General features: G+C 44.2%; 1 protein-coding gene across 1 annotated transcript; it reads right to left on the bottom strand.

Annotated features, from left to right (window-relative positions):
• Positions 1-633: 633 nt before the first annotated feature.
• Positions 634-1,101, bottom strand: LOC120106620 (secreted RxLR effector protein 161-like). Its single transcript, XM_039119599.1, has one exon. It carries the CDS (start codon positions 1,099-1,101, stop codon positions 634-636), a length of 468 nt encoding a protein of 155 aa, XP_038975527.1.
• Between the last annotated feature and the right edge of the window lie 20,731 nt (positions 1,102-21,832).

Here is a 21,832-nt window from a genome sequence, read left to right as displayed (position 1 = left end):
AAGAATGACTTAGACCCTTAGGAACATAAATCATGAAATCTCTAAGCCAATCAAAAACCAAAAATTTCCGTCATTGACTGAATGGCACGCCTAACACGGCGTTGGAGTCGATCCCAATACTTCCAGGGTCGACCCCTTCCTGAGACGACAGAAAACAGCTCTCTGTCGTCTCCTTGTGACTTCCTGGGTCGACCCTTCCTTCACCCGACAGAGAAGTGCTCTCTGTCGTCTCCCTATGACTTCTTGGGGTCGACCCTAACTCTTAGACCCCAACTTTCCATGAGTCAACCCCAGCCTTGCAAAAACTAAATTTTGAGCTGGTTTTCCTTTAGATACGCCACACATGAGCTTACAATCTCTACCTTGGTGCTCCAAAGCCTCTGCAAGCTTCTCCTAGTCCATCAATCCCATCAGCGTCACATACCTGAGGAAGCCATCCCTTGGAAGAGTCTTGGTCAGTGCATCTGCCAGGTTCTCCTTCGTATGAACTTTGGCTAGCTCTATTTCACGTTCTTCCACCAACTCCCTAATCCTATGGTACCTGATGTCAATATGTTTGGTCCTCGCATGATAGACCGAGTTCTGAACCAAACATAGTGCACTCTGGCTATCACAATGCACCCTGACAGCCTCCTATGCAAATCCCATTTCCAATGCCAATCCTTTCAACCATGGAGCTTCCTTGGCAGCTTCTGTGATGCCAATATACTCCGCTTCCGTTGTAGACAATGCCGTGATTGGTTGCAAGCTTGATCTCCATGACACTGGACCTCCGTTCAAACAAAACACATAACCTCTGGTAGAACGTCGTGTGTCCATGTCTCCTCCGTAATCAGCATCTACAAAACCAATCATTCGGTTCTGGTTCTCCTTGGTCATGTTAGAATTTTTCTCCTTGCTACCTTCCTGTCCATAGAAAATACCAACTCCAACTGTGCCCACCAAGTATCTGAAAACACCTTTTAGTGCTCTCCAATGCTCTTTGCCAGGGTTAGCCATGAACCTGCTGACCTGGCTAACTGCATGTGCAAGATCTGGTCTACAGCAAATCATGGTATACATCACCCTCCCAACTTCTGAAGCATATGGAATGCTCTTCATCTCCTCAGCTTCCACCTCAGTCTATGGTGACATTGTCTTCGAAAGACTGACATGACCGGCTATTGGTAATGCCGCTGATTTTGCTCCATCCATGCCATATCTTCTTAAGACCTTTCTGATGTTACCTTCCTGAGATAAATGCAGCACCTTCTTGGTTCTATCCTTGAGAATATCCATGCCTAGAATCTTCGTGGTTGGACCCAAATCCTTCATCTCAAATTTCCGAGATAAGGCTACCTTCAAGTCTTCCACAATTCCTCTACTCTTGCAACCAATCAGCATGTCATCTACATACAAGAATAGATATAATGTAGACTCATCCTCAAGAGTCTTCACATAGACACAAGGATCATACTCACATCTGGTCATGCCAATACTCCTCACATATGTGTCAAACCGCAAGTACCATTGCCTTGATGATTGCTTCAACCCACAGAGTGATCTCTGCAGCAAACAGACCTTTCCTTCTGACCCTGGCTCACCAAACCCCTTGGGCTGCTCCATATAAATCTTCTCCTCCAAATTTCCATGGAGGAAGGCTGTTTTAATATCCATTTGCTCCAACTTCAGATCCTGGATAGCAACAATGCTCAACAGCATCCGAATACAAGTATGTCGAACAACTGGGAAGAATACTTCATTATAATCAATGCTCTCCTTCTGGGAGTATCCCTTAGCCACTAACCTGGCCTTGTATCTAATGCCTTCTCTATCTGAAAGTCCTTCCTTGTATTGGAACACCCACTTGCATCCAACAGGCTTCTTTCCACTTGCTAACTGCACCAACCGCCAAGTCTGATTTTTCTGAAGAGACTGCATCTCCTCTACCATAGCTTGGACCCACCTATCGCTATCCTGGCATGCCAATGCCTCCTCATAGGTCTCCGAGTCTTCATTCATAGCAACCAATGCATAACACATGGTTTCGCTAAAACCATACCTCTCCAGCTGCCTCACAATCTGCTTAGGCTTGTGCAGTGCGACTCCGATGCTTCTGTTGGGATCTTGTTCCTTTCTTTGCACATCTCGTCTCCGAGTTAGCATCTCGCTCCTCTCCACATGTGGAGGCACCTCTGACTGGTGCTCCACCTGAATTTCATGTCCTTCTGGTGCACCTGCAAAAGGTAAAACTGAATAAGAAGTTAGCTGTCCAATCCTGTCCGGTTGGTTCTCCCCCCGCTCTTCTTTAACCCTTTGTATCTTTAGGACTGAATTCTCATCAAATACCATATCCCTACTGATAGTAGTCTTCTTCTCCAAGGGATCCCACAGCCGATAACCCTTGACTCCATGCGGATATCCTATGAACACTATCTTTCGTGAGTTAGCATCCAACTTGCTCCGCTCACTGGGATCAATGTGCGCAAATATCGTGCACCCAAATACTCTAAGATGGCCAACCTCCACCTTCTTTCCAGACCATAGCTCTTCTGAAATCCTTCCATCTAGCTTTGAATGAGAAGATCGATGCACCAAGTAGCAGGCTGTGTCTACTGTATCCACCCAAAACACCTTGGAAAGCCTTGCCTGCAATCTCATACATCTCGCTTTCTCCATGAGAGTCCTGTTCATCCTTTTGGCCACCCCATTCTGTTGAGGAGTCTTCCTTACTGAAAATTGCCTCTTGATCTCACAATCTTCGCAAAATTTCAGAAACTCCTTACTTGTGAATTCGCCACCATTGTCGGACCGCACATACTTCACGCAACATTCCTTCTCTTTCTCTACCTCTGTCCTCCAGGCTTTGAACTTAGAGAAGACCTCTGACTTTTTCTTCAAGAAGTACACCCAAACTCTTCTTGAAAAGTCATCAATAAGGGTTAGAAAATACCTTGCCCCATTTCTGGCTGTGACCGGGGCCGGTCCCCAAACATCCGTGTGCACTAGCTCCAGGGGACCACCGCTGCGTGTAGTACTGGTAGCAAACTTCACCCTGTGTTGCTTTTCCAACTGGCAAGGCTCACACACCTTTGGAACTCCTCCATCCAGATCTGATATCAGTCCATCTTTGCTCAGCATCTTCATACCACGATCTCCTATATGGCCCAAGCGGTAATGCCACAAACGATATGCTTCCTGCTGGCCCTGTGCCACTGCTCCTATTTTGGGTCCCCCACATACCACAGACCTTTCTATCTTGTACAAATTATTCTCCAACCTCCTCCCCTTCATCACAACTATGGTTCCTATGGATATATTCAAAATACCACTCCTGGAACGGCTAATAAAGCTGTAACCGTTCTTCTCCAAGTAGCCAGATGACACTAGATTCTTTTTCAGATCCGGGACGTGTTTTACATTGGTAAGAGTCTTCACCATCCCATCAAACATCCTCATCTTAATGATCCCAATGTCGACCATCTTGCAAGGATGATCATCTCCTAATGTCACACTTCCTTCATCGATTTTGGTGTATGTAGCAAACCAAGACCGATTTGGTGTGTAGTGATGAGAGCAGGCTGAATCCATTGTCCAGATATCTGTGTTGTTCCTGTGATCATCCGAAACTACCAAAAGGTCATCCTTCACCTTGAGATCAGCCACGACACTGACTGAATCCTTGCCATTCTTCTCTCCCTGAAGCTTCTTCCAAAGCGGACAATTCCGCTTCAAGTGTCCTGCTTCATTGCACTTGTAGCATCTGAACTCTTTCTTGCCTTTCTTGGACTTTGATCGTCCTCTTTGCTTGCTCCGTTCCTTCCCTCTCCCAGGCCTCTCTCCGACAGTAAGATCTTCCTGAGGAACTCCATCTTTTGTCAATCTTTCTCTTTGCTCATTGGACCTTAGCACAGAAATTATGTCTTCTTAATTCAGCGTCTCCTTCCCATACAACAAAGTAGTAACCAAAGGATCATAAGAATCTGGCAGCGAGCAAAGCAAGAGTAGAGATCTATCCTCCTCTTCCATCTTCACCCTAAGGGTTTGCAAGTCATTGCAAACTTGGTCAAATCTCTGAATATGAAGAACAATATCTCCACCTTCATGCATCCAAAGGTTGTACAATTGTTTCTTCAACATCAGCTTGTTGCACATATTCTTCCTCATATACATGGTATGCAACTTTGTCCATAATCTCTTGGGTGTCTTCTCCTCTAGGACGCTGTACAAGGCTGAATCCGCCAAGCATCCTTTGATGGCAGCACAAGCCTTTTTCGCCAAAGAAAACCATTTCTTATCTGTCATACCCTCCGGCCTGTCCTCCAAGGCCGAATTCAAATAGTTCTGCACCAAGAGATCCTCCACCGTACCTTCCACATTGTGGAGTGATTGATTAAAACCCTATTTGATTTTGATGAGCTCAAAGCATTTGAGTATATCTTTTGTTTACTAATGAATTCAATTGAGTGTTTCAGTGAAAATCTTGTCTAAGTGTTTCTAAACTTGGTTCAAGATATTTTGGATAAGTTAAGAAGTCAGTTTGAACCAAAGTCTGAGACTCGAGTTGACTCCGGAATATTACGAGTCGACTCCAAGCGTATCAGACTCACTGGCACGGGCTCGAGTCGACTCCGGATCATTACGAGTCGACTCCGACTGAGAACTGATAGACGAACAGAAAGACTCAACTCAAAATCTGTCAGCGAGTCGACTCCTGAAGTGCGCGAGTCGACTCCGATGATTACCGAGTCGACTCCGGAGTAGTATGAGTCGACTCCAAGGAGTTACAGACAGAAAAGTCAGAGAGCGATTTTCGACCCTGAGATTCGAGTCGACTCCTGTGGAACGCGAGTCGACTCCGATGGTTGGCAGGTCGACTCTCAGTGGTACACAAGGCAAAAGTCAGAGAGCAGTTTTCGGACTCTGAGATCCGAGTCGACTCCCGCAATGCGCGAGTCGACTCCGAGACAGCGCGACCCCAAAAAGACAGAAGACCGAATTATTGTCTCTGGGAGCCGAGTCGACTCCCAGACAGCTCGAGTCGACTCCAAGGCAGCGCTACATCAAAAAGGCAGAAGGCTGTGTTTCAGAAACTGAGAGCCGAGTCGACTCCGAAACAGTTCGAGTCGACTCCAAGACTGGACGAGCCAAAAGACAGAAGATCGGGAGTTCGGGCTCTGAGCGCCGAGTCGACTCCCAGGATTGTCGAGTCGACTCGAGTGGGCCAAGTTGAAAAATTAGCTTCATGGACTTCATGGGATGAGCCGACTCCGAAAATGGCAAGTCAGCTCCAGAAGTTGGCGAGTCGACTCCGGGTTAAGTCGAGTCGACTCCGGGTTAAGTCGAGTCGACTCCCAGTCACGGAGGTCACTTTAATTCAAATCCGGAACAGTTGCCGAGTCGACTCCCGCTACAGCCGAGTCGACTCCAGATCGCGCGAGTCGACTCCGACCCCAACGGATATATTGTCAGGATGTGCAGAGTGTGCAGAACGGGCAGAAAAAGGTGTCTAACGGCTAGTTTCCGTGGGGGATGGCTTAAATAGCCACAGAGGACTGTAGCAAGGTAGAGAAGCACTATTCCACTCCACTATTCCACTCAAAGAAATCAAGCATCCTATCTCTGCCAACTAGTTTTCAACAGAAAAGAAGGAAGAGCGCCATTAACTCCATCCAGCTACCTCTTCCCAGCATTTAAAGAAGTCTCCTCCTGCCTTCAAGTGGACCAGACATTCAAGAGGAGACTCACAGTTCAAGAAGCCCTACTCTACTCCAACTCAAATGTGTTTGAGGGCTCTTAACTTCTCTCTAGTTTATATTGCTGTATATCTGTTTTTTAGAAGCTCTGTTTTTCTGTTTGTCCTTGTTCTTTCCATCTTGTCTTTGCTTGATTCAATCAGGAGATTGAATCAAGAGTGTAGAGGTTGGTTGGTGAGCCGAGGATAAAACCAACGTGTAAGGGTTCGATTGTGATCTCGGGAAAACAATCGGGGTGGTTTTAGTCGGTGAGCCTGGAAAAACCGACCGAGTTCGTTGTGAGCTCGTAAAACAACAAGTTGGGTTGTGAGCTTGTAAAACAACCGGCTGTAATCCAAGGAGTTATAGTGAATTCCCAAGTGAGACTTGGGGAGTGGACGTAGGAGCAAGGGTTAGCTCCAAACCACTATAAACATTGTGTTTGTGATTGCTTGTGTCTCTCTCTCTCACTCTCATTTCACTCACAGCACATAGCAACTAATTAATCATCTTGTAAAAGTATTAATTAGTCATCCACAAATGTTTTAATTGCAAAATTATTTTAAAACCCAATTCACCCCCCCTCTTGGGCTGTCTATCTGGGCAACAAGTGGTATCAGAGCCTAAACTCTTCTACCCTAAGAGTAAAAGATCAAAATGACAACCCCATTTGGATCTTCCCACATTGAGGGTCAGTCCACCCAAAGACCCCCATTCTTTAATGGATCCGACTACTCATATTGGAAGGCTAGGATGAGAATATTTATCCAAGCCCAAGACTATAAGATGTGGACCATTGTAGTAAATGGACCATACATCCCATCCATCTATGTAGAGGGTGTCACTGTACCCAAACTCGAAAAGGATTGGGATGACCATGACATGAGAAAGGCACAACTCAATTCCAAAGCAATGAATGTGCTTTACTGTGCATTAGATAGGAATGAATTCAATAGAGTCTCTACTTGCAATTCTGCAAAAGAGATTTGGGATAGACTTGAAGTGACCCATGAGGGCACGAATCAAGTCAAAGAATCCAAAATAAACATATTGGTTCATAAGTATGAACTATTTAAGATGGATTCTAATGAAACAATCACTTGCATGTTCACTAGATTTACTGACATTGTCAATGGCCTAAAAAGCCTTGGCAAAAACTATACTAACAGTGATCTTGTCAGGAAGATTCTTAGCTGTCTACCAAGGTCATGGGAAGCCAAGGTGAAGGCAATCCAAGAAGCCAAGGACTTGAACAAGCTACCACTTGAGGAGCTTCTTGGATCCCTAATGACACACGAGCTAACAATGAAGCAACACAGCGAAGAAGAGTCCTCCCATAAGAAAAAGGTAATAGCTCTCAAATCTACATCATCTAACAAAGACTTGTCTTGCAGTAGCAGCAGTGAAGAAGAAGATCACGAGGGAGAGGATGATGAGGCTCTTCTCGTACGTAAGTTCAGAAGATTCATCAACCAAAAGAAGTTCTTTCATCAAAGGAGAGGCCCCTCAAATTTCTATCGAAAGGATAAAGGTAAGGAAAGGGAAAATGAGGGGATTGGATGTTATGAGTGCAAGAAGCCGGGACACATCAGAGCTGAGTATCCTTTACTGAAGAAGGGGAGCAAGTACAAGAAGAAGAAAGCCCTTGTCACCATCCTATCGGACTCCGACACATCATCATCATCATCGAATGAGGAACAAGGAGAAAAGGCCAATTTCTGCTTCATGGCCAATGAAAATGAGGTAACATCCACACCACATTTAGATTTTACTTTCGATGAATTATATGATGCTTTCAATGAATTAATGGATGAATACAAAACAATAAACGTTAAAAACAAAGAACTAAAAGTAACTAACCAAACTCATCTCCGTAAGTATGATTCATTAGTTAAGGATAAAGATGTTCTTATCAAAGAAAATGCAGAACTTAAAACAAGCAACCAAATCTTGATACAAAAGAATAATACCTTAACTAAAGAAAATGAAAGGCTGAACAAAGAAACATTAGAACCCAAAAACAATAAACATATAAATGAGAGTCTCACAAAAAAACTAAATGATCTAAAAGCAGAAAAACAAACACTAACTAAAGAACTTGAAAAATACAAACCCTTGGTTGAAAAATTTACATATAGTTCTGAAAAATTGAATATGATACTTAATAGTCAACGAGCGGTATTCAATAGAGCGGGTTTAGGGTATAAACCTAAACATAAGCAAAAACTTCTTAGTAACTTCTTTGTTAAAGCAGGGGAAAGTAAAACTAAGAAAATAACCTGCTTTTGTTGTGGAACTTTAGGACATAAAGCAAATGTGTGTAATTATGGAAAGAAAAAACTAAAAGAAAAATTAAGAGGGTTTGGGTTCCAAAAGGAACCAACATTACTAACCATGAAGGACCCAAGAAAACTTGGGTACCTAAGATTATATGATTTGCTTGTGTAGGAGTGTCTTGCAGCCAAGGTCGACAAAAATTGTTGGTACTTGGATAGTGGCTGCTCAAGACACATGACGGATGATAAGGATCAATTCTTCACCCTTGAAGCTAAGAAGGGAGGTGTTGTGACTTTTGGAGACAAAAACCAAGGTCACATCATTGGTATAGGTAAAGTACAAATTACCCCTTCAACTTTTATTGATAATGTTCGATATGTTGATGGTCTTAAGCATAATTTATTAAGCATTAGTCAATTATGTGATAGAGGTTATAATGTTATGTTTAAACCATCACTATGCATCATAACAAACCCAAATGACAATAGTTTAGTTTTTAAAGGAATAAGACGTGGAAATGTGTATGTTGTAGACCTTGAGGATCTTGCCAAACACAACCCATGTTTAGTTGTTAATGAAATTAAGGATAATGATGCTAGTTGGTTATGGCACCGTAAGTTAGGTCATGCAAGCATGGACACCATATCTAAACTAGTTAAAAGAGATTCTGTGATAGGTTTGCCAAAATTAAAGTTTGAAAAGAATAAAATATGTGAAGCATGTCAATTTGGCAAACAATCAAGGAACTCCTTTAAATCTATAAATTGTGTCTCTACCTCTAGACCTCTAGAACTACTACACATGGACCTATTCGGACCAACTAGAACCACAAGTCTACGTGGAAATAAATATGGTCTAGTTATCGTAAATGATTATTCTAGATATACTTGGGTCATGTTCTTAGGCCATAAGGATCAAGCATTTTCAATTTTCAAGAAATTTCATAAAGAAGTAACAAATGCTAGAGATACTTCAGTAATAGCTATTAGAAGTGACCATGGTACCGAATTTGAAAATCATTTATTTGATGAGTTTTGTAGTAAAAAGGGGATAACACACAATTTTTCTGCACCTAGGACACCACAACAAAATGGAGTTGTGGAGAGGAAAAATAGAACTCTAGAGGAAATGGCTAGAACTATGTTGTGTGAAAGTAACCTCCCTAAGTACTTTTGGGGAGAAGCCGTCAATACTTCTTGTCATATATTAAATAGAGTTTTATTAAGACCCATCATAAAGAAAGCACCTTATGAACTTTGGAAAAACAGAAAACCAAAAGTGAACTATTTTCATATTTTTGGATGTAGGTGTTTTGTTCATAATAATGGAAAAGATAATCTAGGAAAATTTGACTCTAAATCTGATGAGGGTATATTCTTGGGGTACTCCACAACTAGTAAAGCCTATAAAATCTTTAATAAAAGAACCCTAGTTATAGAAGAATCCATACATATTGTTTTTGATGATTTTAGTGATATCTCTTCTAGCAAGAGAGTTAATTTTGATGATGATGGTGAAATTCTTGAAGAGAAGATAGATGAGATGACATTACAAGATGATAATCAAAAATTAATTGGAAATGCATCATCAAGCCAAGAGGCTATTATGGACCATGGGCTGACTAAGGCCTGGAGGTTTGCTCACGGGCATCCTAAGGAATTAATTCTAGATGATCCATCTCAACCTGTTAGGACTAGAGCATCTCTTAGGAACTTAAACAATCATCTAGCTTTCGTTTCACATTTTGAGCCCAAACACATAGAAGAAGCTGAAAAAGATGTAAATTGGATAAATGCAATGCAAGAAGAATTAAATTAATTTACTAGAAATAAAGTATGGAATCTAGTTGAAAGACCTACTGAATATTCAATTATAGGTACCAAATGGATTTATAAAAATAAACTTGATGAAAATGGAATTGTAATAAGGAATAAGGCTAGACTAGTAGCAAAGGGTTATAATCAAGAAGAAGGTATAGATTTTGATGAAACCTTTGCTCCTGTAGCTAGACCTGAGGCAATTAGACTTTTACTAGCATTTGCATGCTCTAAGGACTTCAAATTATTTCAAATGGATGTAAAAAGTGCATTCTTAAATGGGTATATTAATGAGGAGGTATATGTAGAACAACCTCCTGGTTTTGAAAATCATCAATACCCTAATCATGTATATAAATTGAACAAGGCACTTTATGGTTTGAAACAAGCACCTAGAGCATGGTATGAGAGGCTTAGTAAATTCCTATTAGAACATGAGTTTTCTAGGGGTAATGTAGATACAACATTATTTCTAAAGAAGAAAAACAAAGATATGTTGTTAGTGCAGATTTATGTTGATGATATTATTTTTGGTGCTACTAACAATCGCCTCTGCGAAGAATTTGCTGACTTGATGCAGAGTGAATTTGAAATGAGCATGATGGGAGAGATGAATTATTTTCTCGGGCTTCAAATCAAACAATCTGAAGAAGGCATCTTCATCAATCAAGCTAAATACATCAAGGAGATGCTTAAGAAGTTTGATATGGAGGGGAACAAGTCAATCAGCACCCCCATAAGCTCATCATGCAAATTAGACCAAGATGAATCAGGTAAATCTGTAGATCAGAAACTATATAGAGGTATGATAGGATCTTTATTGTATCTTACTGTAAGTAGACCTGATATCATGTTTAGTGTTTGCATGAGTGCTAGATATCAGTCTAATCCTAAGGAATCTCATCTAATTGCGGTCAAGAGAATCTTTAAATACCTAATAGGAACAAAGAATATAGGGTTATGGTATTCTAAAGAATCTAGCCTAAACTTAATAGGATACACAGATTCAGACTTTGCTGGATGTAAACTTGATAGAAAAAGCACCAGCGGGTCATGTCAATTTCTAGGAGAAAACTTAATCTCATGGTTTAGCAAGAAACAAAACTCGGTTGCATTATCTACTGCTGAAGCTGAATATGTTGCAGCCGGGAGTTGTTGTGCTCAAATCTTGTGGATCAAACAACAATTGGAAGACTATGGCATTAAACAAGATAAAATTCTCATTAATTGTGATAATACAAGTGCCATTAACCTAACTAAAAATCCAATTCAGCATTCAAGAACTAAACATATTGAGATAAGACATCACTTCATAAGAGATCATGTACTGAATGGTGATGTGACACTTCAATTTGTTTGCACTGATGATCAATTAGCTGACATTTTTACAAAATCCTTAAGTGAAGAGAGATTTAGTGTGCTTAGGAGGGGATTGGGAGTGATTGATCCATCCTAGTGGTATTTTCCACTAGTTCATTGATTTTGATGATTAGATTGTGGCTAATTTAGAGTTTCTTTACAATGATCATCAAATCAGATCATAACTTAGTGATTTTTCCTCATTCGGCACGAACATAGCATGATTTTTAGGTGCGTGCCAGAGTTCGAGACGACTCGAGCAAGTTTCAGAGTCGGCTCGTAACGGGGAGTCGACTCGCATACAGTCGGGAGTCGACTCGAGGTCAATAGGCGCATAAGGAGAGTCGACTCGCGCATACTTTGGAGTCAACTCGAGGTCGAGTCGACTCGCGACTCAGAGGAGTCGACTCGCAGTCGGGATCCGATTTTTTAACCCTAACTTCATCGTTTACTCAACACTTCTATTCACCGCCGCCACTGTTCACAAGCCCTAGAGCCGACTCCTAGAGCGTCTCCGGCCGACCTTAAGGTTTTTCCCGTCCATCTTCCTCGCTTCTTTAGGTTCCTTCCTCTTCCCTAGGTCAAAATGCCTCGTAAAGCCGTTGTCCGGAAGAGACCCCAACCCGCGACCGGTGCCGAGCAGCGTTCCAAGGCTCGGAACGATCCCGCGAGGCCACAACCTCCGGCTCGTTCCCCGCCGAGGGAGGTTCCCTCGAGGCCGTGCGCCGGGAAGGCGGTCTCCACCGGGAGATACGTCGATTTCGACTATCTCTCCCGGGAGGGCTTTACTATAGGAGAGAGACTGCGGGCCCAGGGCTTAGAGTATTTTTGTTCCCTAGATCTCCCCACATACCCTGGCCTAGTTAGGGAGTTCTACGGTACTGTACATAGGGGCGATGGGGGTATCGAGGGCACGGTAGCCGGTGTCCCATTGTTCATTTTGGAGGATATCATTGCTCAGGTCCTCCATCTTCCACAAGTAGGAGTGGCTCCCACACACCCCGAGGATAGGACTGAGGCCCTTACGGCCATTCTAAAACATCCACCTCAGTCCCCCTTAGATGAGGTGTCCGCTAGCTCACTTTCAGTTGAGATGCGGCTCCTCTTGAGTATCATCTTTAGGTCCCTCTTTCCGAAGACTGGCCGCTTCGATTTTGTATCTGAGAGAGACCTAGCTCTTATGTTCTACATCCTCCAGGACACCCCAATCAACTTTCCCAAGATGATGTATAGATACCTATATGAGCCACTAGATAGACTTAGGCTCACCCTCCCCTATGGCATGATGTTCACTCTTCTGTTTAGGGAGGCCGAGATTCCCATTCCTGAGGGGGAACCCTCTCGCGCATTGCGATGGACAGATCGCATGCGTCCGGGAACCCTACACAGGATGGGGTTTCAGAAGGTCGAGGGAACCTGGGTTAGGAAATCATCCACCTCCACACATACCACCAGACATTCCCCCAGTCCTGACCCAGACTCAGACTATCCTACCTTTCCCTCCACCTCTGCTCCCACCACCTCTGCCGGACCCTCCTCCTCAGCTCCACCTACTCAGCCCATGGAGGTCCGGATCTCTCCTGAGCAGCTCCGGGAGTTGCGGCAGGAGATAGTTAGAGATCTCCGGGACGACCTGCTTAGGGAGCTCCGAGGTACAGTGAATGCTCCCTCTCCTGCACCTTCTTCAGCATTGGTCCCTTCCCTGTCAGCCGTGACTGAGATGACGGCCCATGTGCGGGAAGAGATCTACAACGTCAGGAGCTTGATTCAGGCCCAGTTCTCCAGTATGAGCGATGTCACGAGCACCACTCGGAAGATGCGCGATGACATGCGACACGACATGGGAACCACTACCCAGGGGGCCGAGCGCTTGGCGAATGTGCTCATCGCCAAGCTTGACACACTTCAGCAGTCGGTGACCGAGCTCGATACGACACATAGCAGGGCCACCTCGGCCATTATCCGACAGCTCGAGCACGTCACCAATGCAGTCACACTACTTGCAGAGCGCATGCCCCGAGGAGCCGCATCCTCCTCGAGGAAGCCTTAGATATCTTTTTGTATTTTGACATGTATTCTTTTTGCTTTACTTATTGTATTCACAAATGTATTTACATACACATCAATACAATGAGTAAACATATTCTCTTCAATTTTGTGCAATTTGCTCTCTAAATGATTGAGTGTTATACTCACTTCCTTTTTGATACGATGACAAAAAGGGGGAGAAATATTTAATAGATATGTAAATGGAATCAACATAAAAGAAATCAAAAATTAAAACATAATTTGTTCTTAGTAGATTTGGTACCTCGAGGCTCTTTATCTCTCTGTTGGGGCTCCTAATGGAGTAATCTCCAGAATCTATTCAAGGGATATTCGGAGATTAGTTGAATCCTACTCAAGAACAAATTGACAGATTTTCCCTCTAAAAACCAAAAATTTCAGTTCAAAAACTTCAATGCATTAAAAGGAAATTCAAAGAATCAAAACAAAGTAGAATGAATATGTTGAGGGGGAGAATCTGAATTTTTAAGAAAGTCAAATCATTAAATATATATAAGCCAAACAATTGAGTACATGACATGAAGGCTTATATAATTCCAAATGAAAGGAGGAGCTTTAACTCCAAAATTTATTGTTTCACACCTTTCAAGTTTGGATAAATTAAAAAAACCAGACACTTGAATTCATTTATAAATTTTATTTTCTTGTTTATTGAGCAATTCACTTTACATATACTCAATGTTTTGTCATCATCAAAAAGGGGGAGATTGTGGAGTGATTGATTAAAACCCTATTTGATTTTGATGAGCTCAAAGCATTTGAGTATATCTTTTGTTTACTAATGAATTCAATTGAGTGTTTCAGTGAAAATCTTGTCTAAGTGTTTCTAGACTTGGTTCAAGATATTTTGGATAAGTTAAGAAGTCAGTTTGAACCAAAGTCTGAGACTCGAGTCGACTCCGGGATATTACGAGTCGACTCCAAGCGTATCAGAATCACTGGCACGGGCTCGAGTCGACTCCGGATCATTACGAGTCGACTCTGACTGAGAACTGACAGACGAACAGAAAGACTCAACTCAAAACCTGTCAGCGAGTCGACTCCGACTGAGAACTGACAGACGAACAGAAAGACTCAACTCAAAACCTGTCAGCGAGTCGACTCCTGAAGTGCGCGAGTCGACTCCGATGATTACCGAGTCGACTCCGGAGTAGTATGAGTCGACTCCAAGGAGTTACAGACAGAAAAGTCAGAGAGCGATTTTCGACCCTGAGATTCGAGTCGACTCCTGTGGAACGTGAGTCGACTCCGATGGTTGGCAGGTCGACTCTCAGTGGTACACAAGGCAAAAGTCAGAGAGCAGTTTTCGGACTCTGAGATCCGAGTCGACTCCCGCAATGCGCGAGTCGACTCCGAGACAGCGCGACCCCAAAAAGACAGAAGACCGAATTATTGTCTCTGGGAGCCGAGTCGACTCCCAGACAGCTCGAGTCGACTCCAAGGCAGCGCTACATCAAAAAGGCAGAAGGCTGTGTTTCGGAAACTGAGAGCCGAGTCGACTCCGGAACAGTTCGAGTCGACTCCAAGACTGGACGAGCCAAAAGACAGAAGATCGGGAGTTCGGGCTCTGAGCGCCGAGTCGACTCCCAGGATTGTCGAGTCGACTCGAGTGGGCCAAGTTGAAAAATAGCTCCATGGACTTCATGGGATGAGCCGACTCCGAAAATGGCAAGTCAGCTCCAGAAGTTGGCGAGTCGACTCCGGGTTAAGTCGAGTCGACTCCCAGTCGCGGAGGTCACTTTAATTCAAATTCGGAACAGTTGCCGAGCCGACTCCAGAAAAGCATGAGTCGACTCCTGCTACAGCCGAGTCGACTCCAGATCGCGCGAGTCGACTCCGACCCTAACAGACATATTGTCAGGATGTGCAGAGTGTGCAGAACGGACAGAAAAAGGTGTCTAACGGCTAGTTTCCGTGGGGGATGGCTTAAATAGCCACAGAGGACTGTAGCAAGGTAGAGAAGCACTATTCCACTCAAAGAAATCAAGCATCCTATCTCTGCCAACTGGTTTTCAACAGAAAAGAAGGAAGAGCGCCATTAACTCCATCCAGCTACCTCTTCCCAGCATTTAAAGAAGTCTCCTCTTGCCTTCAAGTGGACCAGACATTCAAGAGGAGACTCACAGTTCAAGATGCCCTACTCTACTCCAACTCAAACGTGTTTGAGGGCTCTTAACTTCTCTCTAGTTTATATTGCTGTATATCTGTTTTTTAGAAGCTCTGTTTTTCTGTTTGTCCTTGTTCTTTCCATCTTGTCTTTGCTTGATTCAATCAGGGGATTGAATCAAGAGTGTAGAGGTTGGTTGGTGAGCCGAGGGTAAAACCAACGTGTAAGGGTTCGATTGTGATCTCGGAAAAACAATCGGGGTGGTTCTAGTCGGTGAGCCTGGAAAAACCGACCGAGTTCGTTGTGAGCTCGTAAAACAACAAGTTGGGTTGTGAGCTTGTAAAACAACCGGCTGTAATCCCAGGGGTTATAGTGAATTCCCAAGTGAGACTTGGAGAGTGGACGTAGGAGCAAGGGTTAGCTCCAAACCACTATAAACATTGTGTTTGTGATTGCTTGTGTCTCTCTCTCTCACTCTTATTTCACTCACAGCACATAGCAACTAATTAATCATCTTGCAAAAGTATTAATTAGTCATCCACAAACGTTTTAATTGCAAAATTATTTTAAAATCCAATTCACCCCCCTCTTGGGTTGTCTATCTGGGCAACACACATAGAAAAGCTTTCCTTTCTATTAAACTTCTCAAACTCCATCTTCATGTTATTGTTCATGGTTGGCCATACCACAATCATAAATAAACACAAATCTGATTTGAGAAATTACCTTGAAGGGAGATGAGCGGACTGCTTTCCTCTTGATGTCTTTCCTTCGTTTCTTCTTTCACACGCCAAAATCTCGCTCTGATACCAATTGTTGGCGTTGTGCAGAAGCATGTGGATCCCTGATATCTGCTAACCTAGGATGTCCCTAGGGCGTCAGGCCGCGTGGGGAAAGAAGGAAGAAGAGATGAAGAACCACAATCACAAACTAGAATTTTCATGGAGAAGAAGAGGAAGAGAAGAGAGAACATGGGAGAAAATTTTCTGGCAGCTCTTTGTAGAGTGATTGAGTATTTCCTAATTGATTTTGATGAGCATAAAGCATTTGAGTATATCGTATGTTGTTCTAATGAATTCAATCTAGTGTTTCAGGTAAATCTTTATGAATTTCTATCTAAGTACCTTGAGCTTTGGTTCAAAGTATTTTGGTTAAGTATTGGACTCTATTTGAACCAAAGTCTGCATCATGAGTTGACTCCTGAACTTTGCGAGTCGACTCCGGGATACTTAAAGTTTCTGGCACAAGCTCGAGTCGACTCCGGGACACGCCAAGTCGACTCCGACTAAGAACAGACGGAAAGACAGAACGATGGAATTTGAGAACCTATTAGCGAGTCGACTCTAGAAGGTTGCGAGTCGACTTCGATGCTTGACGAGTCGACTCCAGATGGTCCCAAGTCGACTCCAAAGAAAAGCTGACAAAAAGACAGAACGTTAGTTTTTGGGACCCTGTCAGCGAGCCGACTCGCGAAGACTACGAGTCGCCTCCCATATCGGCCGAGTCGACTCCCAGAGGAAAGCAGTCTGAAAGGCAGAGAAGCAGTTTCGAAAATTCTACGAACGAGTCGACTCCAGATGTTCCAAAGTCGACCCCCAAGATAGCCGAATCGACTCCAGTAAGGTCCGAGTCGACTCCGAGGCAGATATGTTTAAAAGACAGAGAATCAATTTTTCGGTCTCTGAGAACAAGACGTCTTCCGAAGATCTCGAGTCGCCTCTCAAGACAGCCAAGTTGACTCCAAGTAAACCCGAGTCGACTCGAGAAAGAAAAACAGAAAGTTGGATTTCTGGAACCCTGAGAACGAGCCGACCTCTAAGTGCACGAGTCATCTTCAGCTGTTGACGAGTCAACTCCAATTTGGTCCGAGTCGACCCCAGGACAAGGTATGCACTTTAATTCAAATTTGGAACAATAGGCGAGTCGTCTCCAGTAAAGTGCGAGTCGACTCCAGTAATAGCCGAGTCGACTCCAAATCGCACGAGCCAATCCGATCCCAATGGATACACTGTCAGAATGTGCAGACGGGTCAGAACAGCTCTAATCTCCTCTCTAACGGCTAGTTTTCGAAGAGAATCACTTAAATAGCTAGAGTGAACAGTAGTAGTGTTGCCCAGATAGACAACCCAAGAGGGGGGGTGAATTGGGTTTTAAAATAATTTTGCAATTAAAACGTTGTGGATGACTAATTAATGCTTTACCAAGATGATTAATTAATTGCTATGTGCTGTGAATGAAATGAGAGTAAAAGAAAGAGACACACAATCAGAAACACAAGGCTTTTATAGTGGTTCGGAGCTAACCCTTGCTCCTACGTCCACTCCCCAAGTCTCACTTGGGAATTCACTATAACCCCTCGGATTACAGCCGGTTGTTTTACAAGCTCACAACCAAACTTATTGTTTTACGAGCTCACAACGAACTCTGTCGGTTTTTCCTGGCTCACCGACTAGAACCACCCCGATTGTTTTTTCGGGATCACAATCGAACCCTTACACGTTGGTTTTACACTCGGCTCACCAACCAACCTCTACACCCTTGATTCAATCCCCCGATTGAACCAAGCAAAGATAATATGGAAAGAATAAGAAACAAACAGAAAAACTGAGCTTCTTAAAAAGCAGATTTGCTACAATATAAACTAGAGAGGAGTTAAGAGCCCTCAAACACTTTTGAGTTGGAGTAGAGTAGGGCTTCTTGAACTTTGAGTCTCCTCTGGAATGTCTGGTCGACTTGAATGCAGGAGGAGGCTTCTTTAAAATGCTGGGAAGAGGAAGTCGGATGGAGTTAATGGCGCTCTTCCTTCTTTTCGTTGAAGACAAGTATGCAGAGAATGAATGCTTGATTTCTCTGAATGGAATGGTGCTTCCCTACCTTGCTACAGTCCTCTGTGGCTATTTAAGCCATCCTCCACGGAAACTAGCCGTTAGACACCTTTTTCTGCCCGTTCTGCACACTCTGCACAACCTGACAATATGTCCGTTGGGGGTCGGAGTCGACTCGCGCGATCAGGAGTCGACTCGGCTGTAGCGGGAGTCGACTCATGCTTTTCTGGAGTCGACTCGGCAACTGTTCCGGATTTGAATTAAAGTGGCCTCTTCGACTGGGAGTCGACTCGACTTGACCCGGAGTCGACTCGCCAACTTCTGGAGCTGACTTGGCATTTTCGGAGTTGGCTCATCCCATGAAGTCCACGGAGCCAATTTTCAACCTGGCCCACTCGAGTCGACTCGACAATCCTGGGAGTCGACTCGACGCTCAGAGCCCGAACTCCCGATCTTCTGTCTTTTGGCTCGTCCAGTCTTGGAGTCGACTCGGACTGTTCTGGAGTCGACTCAGCTCTCAGTTTCCGAAACATGGCCTTCTGTCTTTTTGGTGTAGCGCTGCCTTGGGGTCGACTCGAGCTGTCTGGGAGTCGACTCGGCTCTCAGAGACAATAATCCGGTCTTCTGTCTTTTTGGGGTCGCGCTGTCTCGAAGTCGACTCGCGCATTGCGGGAGTCGACTCGAATCTCAGAGTCCGAAAACTGCTCTCTGACTTTTGCCTTGTGAACCACTGAGAGTCGACTCTCGCTTTCTTTGGAGTCGACCTACCAACCATCGGAGTCGACTCGCGTTCCACAGGAGTCGACTCGAATCTCAGGGTCGAAATTCGCTCTCTGATTTTCTATCTGTAACTCCTTGGAGTCGACTCATACTACTCCGGAGTCGACTCGGTAAACATCGGAGTCGACTCGCGCACTTCAGGAGTCGACTCGCTGACAGGTTTTCAGTTGATGCTTTCTGCTCGTCTGTCTGTTCTCAGTCGGAGTCGACTCGTAATGATCCGGAGTCGACTCGAGCCCGTGCCAGTGATTCTGATACGCTTGGAGTCGACTCGTAATACTCCGGAGTCGACTCGAGTCTCAGACTTTGGTTCAAACTGACTTCTTAACTTATCCAAAATATTATGAACCAAGTCTAGAAACACTTTAGACAAGATTTTCACTGAAACACTCAATTGAATTCATTAGTAAACAAGAGATATACTCAAATGCTTTGAGCTCATCAAAATCAAATAGGGTTATGATCAATCACTCCACAATCTCCCCCTTTTTGATGATGACAAAACATTGAGTATATGTAAAGTGAATTGCTCAATAAACAAGGAAATAAAATCCATAAATGAATTCAAGTGTCTGGTTATTTAATTTATCCAAGCTTGAAAGGTGTGAAACAATAAATTTTGGAATTAAAGCTCCCCCTTTCATTTGGAATTATATAAGCCTTCATATCATGCAATCAATTGTTTGGCTTATATATATTTAATGATTTAGCTTTCTTAAAAATTCAGATTTTTCCCCTCAACATATGCATTCAACTTTGTTTTGATTCTCTGAATTTCCTTTTAATGCATTGAAGTTTTTGAACTGAAATTTTTGGTTTTTAGAGAAAAAATCTGTCAATTTGTTCTTGAGTAGGATTTAGCTAATCTCCGAATATCCCTTGAATAGATTCTGGAGATTACTCCATTAGGAGCCCCAACAGAGAGATAATGAGCCTCGAGGTACCAAATCCACTAAGAACAAATTATGTTTTAATTTTTGATTCTCATTTTGAGTTCTTTTATGTTGATTCCATTTACATATCTACTAAATATTTCTCTCCCTTTTTGTCATCATATCAAAAAGGAGGTAAGCAGAACAAACAATCACTTAGAGATCAAATTGCACACAATTGAAGAGAATATGTCTACTCATTGTATTGATGTGTATGTAAATGCATTTTAGAATATAATAAGTAAAGCAAAAAAGTTTATGTCAAAATAACACAAAATGATCTAAGGCTTCCTCGAGGAGGATGCGGGTCCCCGGGGCATGCGCTCTGCAAGTAGTGTGACTGCATTGGTGACGTGCTCGAGCTGTCGGATAATGGCCGAGGTGGCCCTGCTATGTGTCGTATCGAGCTCAGTCACCGACTTCTGAAGTGTGTCCAGCTTGTCGATGAGCACATTCGCCAAGCGCTCGGCCCCCTGGGTAGTGGTGCCCATATCCTGTCGGACGTTATCGCGCATCTTCCGAGTGGTGCTCGAGACTTCGCTCATGCTATGGAACTGGGCTTGGACCAGGAACCGTACATTGTCGATCTCTTCCCGCACATGGGCCGTCATCTCAGTCACGGCTGTCAAGGAAGGGACCAACGCTGAAGATGGTGCAGGAGAGGGAGCAGGCACTGAACTCCGGAGCTCCCGAAGTAGATCATCCCGCAGGTCTCTAACTATCTCCTGGCGCAACTCCCGGAGCTGCTCAGGAGCGATCCGGACCTCCATGGGCTGAGGAGCTGAGGAGGAGGGTCCGGATGAGGTGGTAGGAGCAGAAGTGGAGGGAAAGTCAGGATAATCTGAGTCTGGCTCAGGACTAGGGGAATGTCTGGTGGTATGTGTGGAGGTGGAAGACTTCCTAACCAAGGTCCCCTCTACCTTCCGAAATCCCATCCTGTGTAGGGTCTCCGGACGCATGCGATCTGTCCATCGCAATGCGCGAGAGGGTTCCCCCTCAGGAATAGGGATCTCGGCCTCCCTAAAGATAAGGATGAACATCATGCCATAGGGGAGGGTGAGCCTAGGTCTATCTAGTGGCTCACATAGGTATCTATATATCATCTTGGGAAAGTTTATGGGGGTATCCTGAAGAATGTAGTACATGAGGGCTAGGTCCCTCTCAGACACAAAATCAAACCGTCCTGTCTTTGGGAACAAAGACCGAGAAATGATGCTCAAGAGGAGCCGCATCTCAACTGAAAGTGAGCTGGCGGACACCTCATCTAAAGGGGACTGGGGTGGATGCCCTAGAATGGCCGTAAGGGCCTCAGTCCTATCTTCGGGGTGTGTGGGAGCCACCCCTAACTGTGGAAGGTGGAGGATTTGGGCTATGAAATCCTCGGAAATAAACAATGGGACACCGGCTACAGTTCCCTCTATTTCCCCATTCCCCCTATGGACAGTACCATAGAACTCTCTAATTAGGCCAGGGTATGTGGGGAGGTCTAGGGAACAAAAGTACTCTAAACCCTGGGCCCTAAGTCTATCTCCTATAGTGAAGCCCTCCCGGGAGAGATAGTCGAAATCGACGTATCTTCCGGTGGAGACCGCCTTCCCGGCACACGGCCTCGAGGGAACGGCCCTCGGCGGGGAACGAGCCGGAGGTTGTGGCCTCACGGGGTCGTTCCGAGCCTTGGAACGCCGCTCGGCACCGGTCGCGGAATGGGGCCTCTTCCGGCTTGGGACAGTGGCTTTGCGAGGCATGGTTGACCTAGAATGGTATGAAATCCTAATGGACGATGAAGGATCAACGGAAAAAGGACCTAGGGGCGGCCGGAGACGTTCTAGGAGTCGGCTCTAGGGTTTTGAACAGTGGCGGCGGTGAAAATAAGTGTTTTCTAAACGATGGAGTTAGGGTTAAAAAGTCGGATCCCGACTGCGAGTAGAGTTGGGCAACGGGCCGTGCCGGGCCG

This window comes from Phoenix dactylifera, unplaced genomic scaffold (assembly GCF_009389715.1).
Source record: "Phoenix dactylifera cultivar Barhee BC4 unplaced genomic scaffold, palm_55x_up_171113_PBpolish2nd_filt_p 000581F, whole genome shotgun sequence".
NCBI lineage: Eukaryota > Viridiplantae > Streptophyta > Magnoliopsida > Arecales > Arecaceae > Phoenix > Phoenix dactylifera.
Note: the sequence above shows the minus strand (reverse complement) of the source record. Positions and strands in the feature narration are given on the sequence as shown.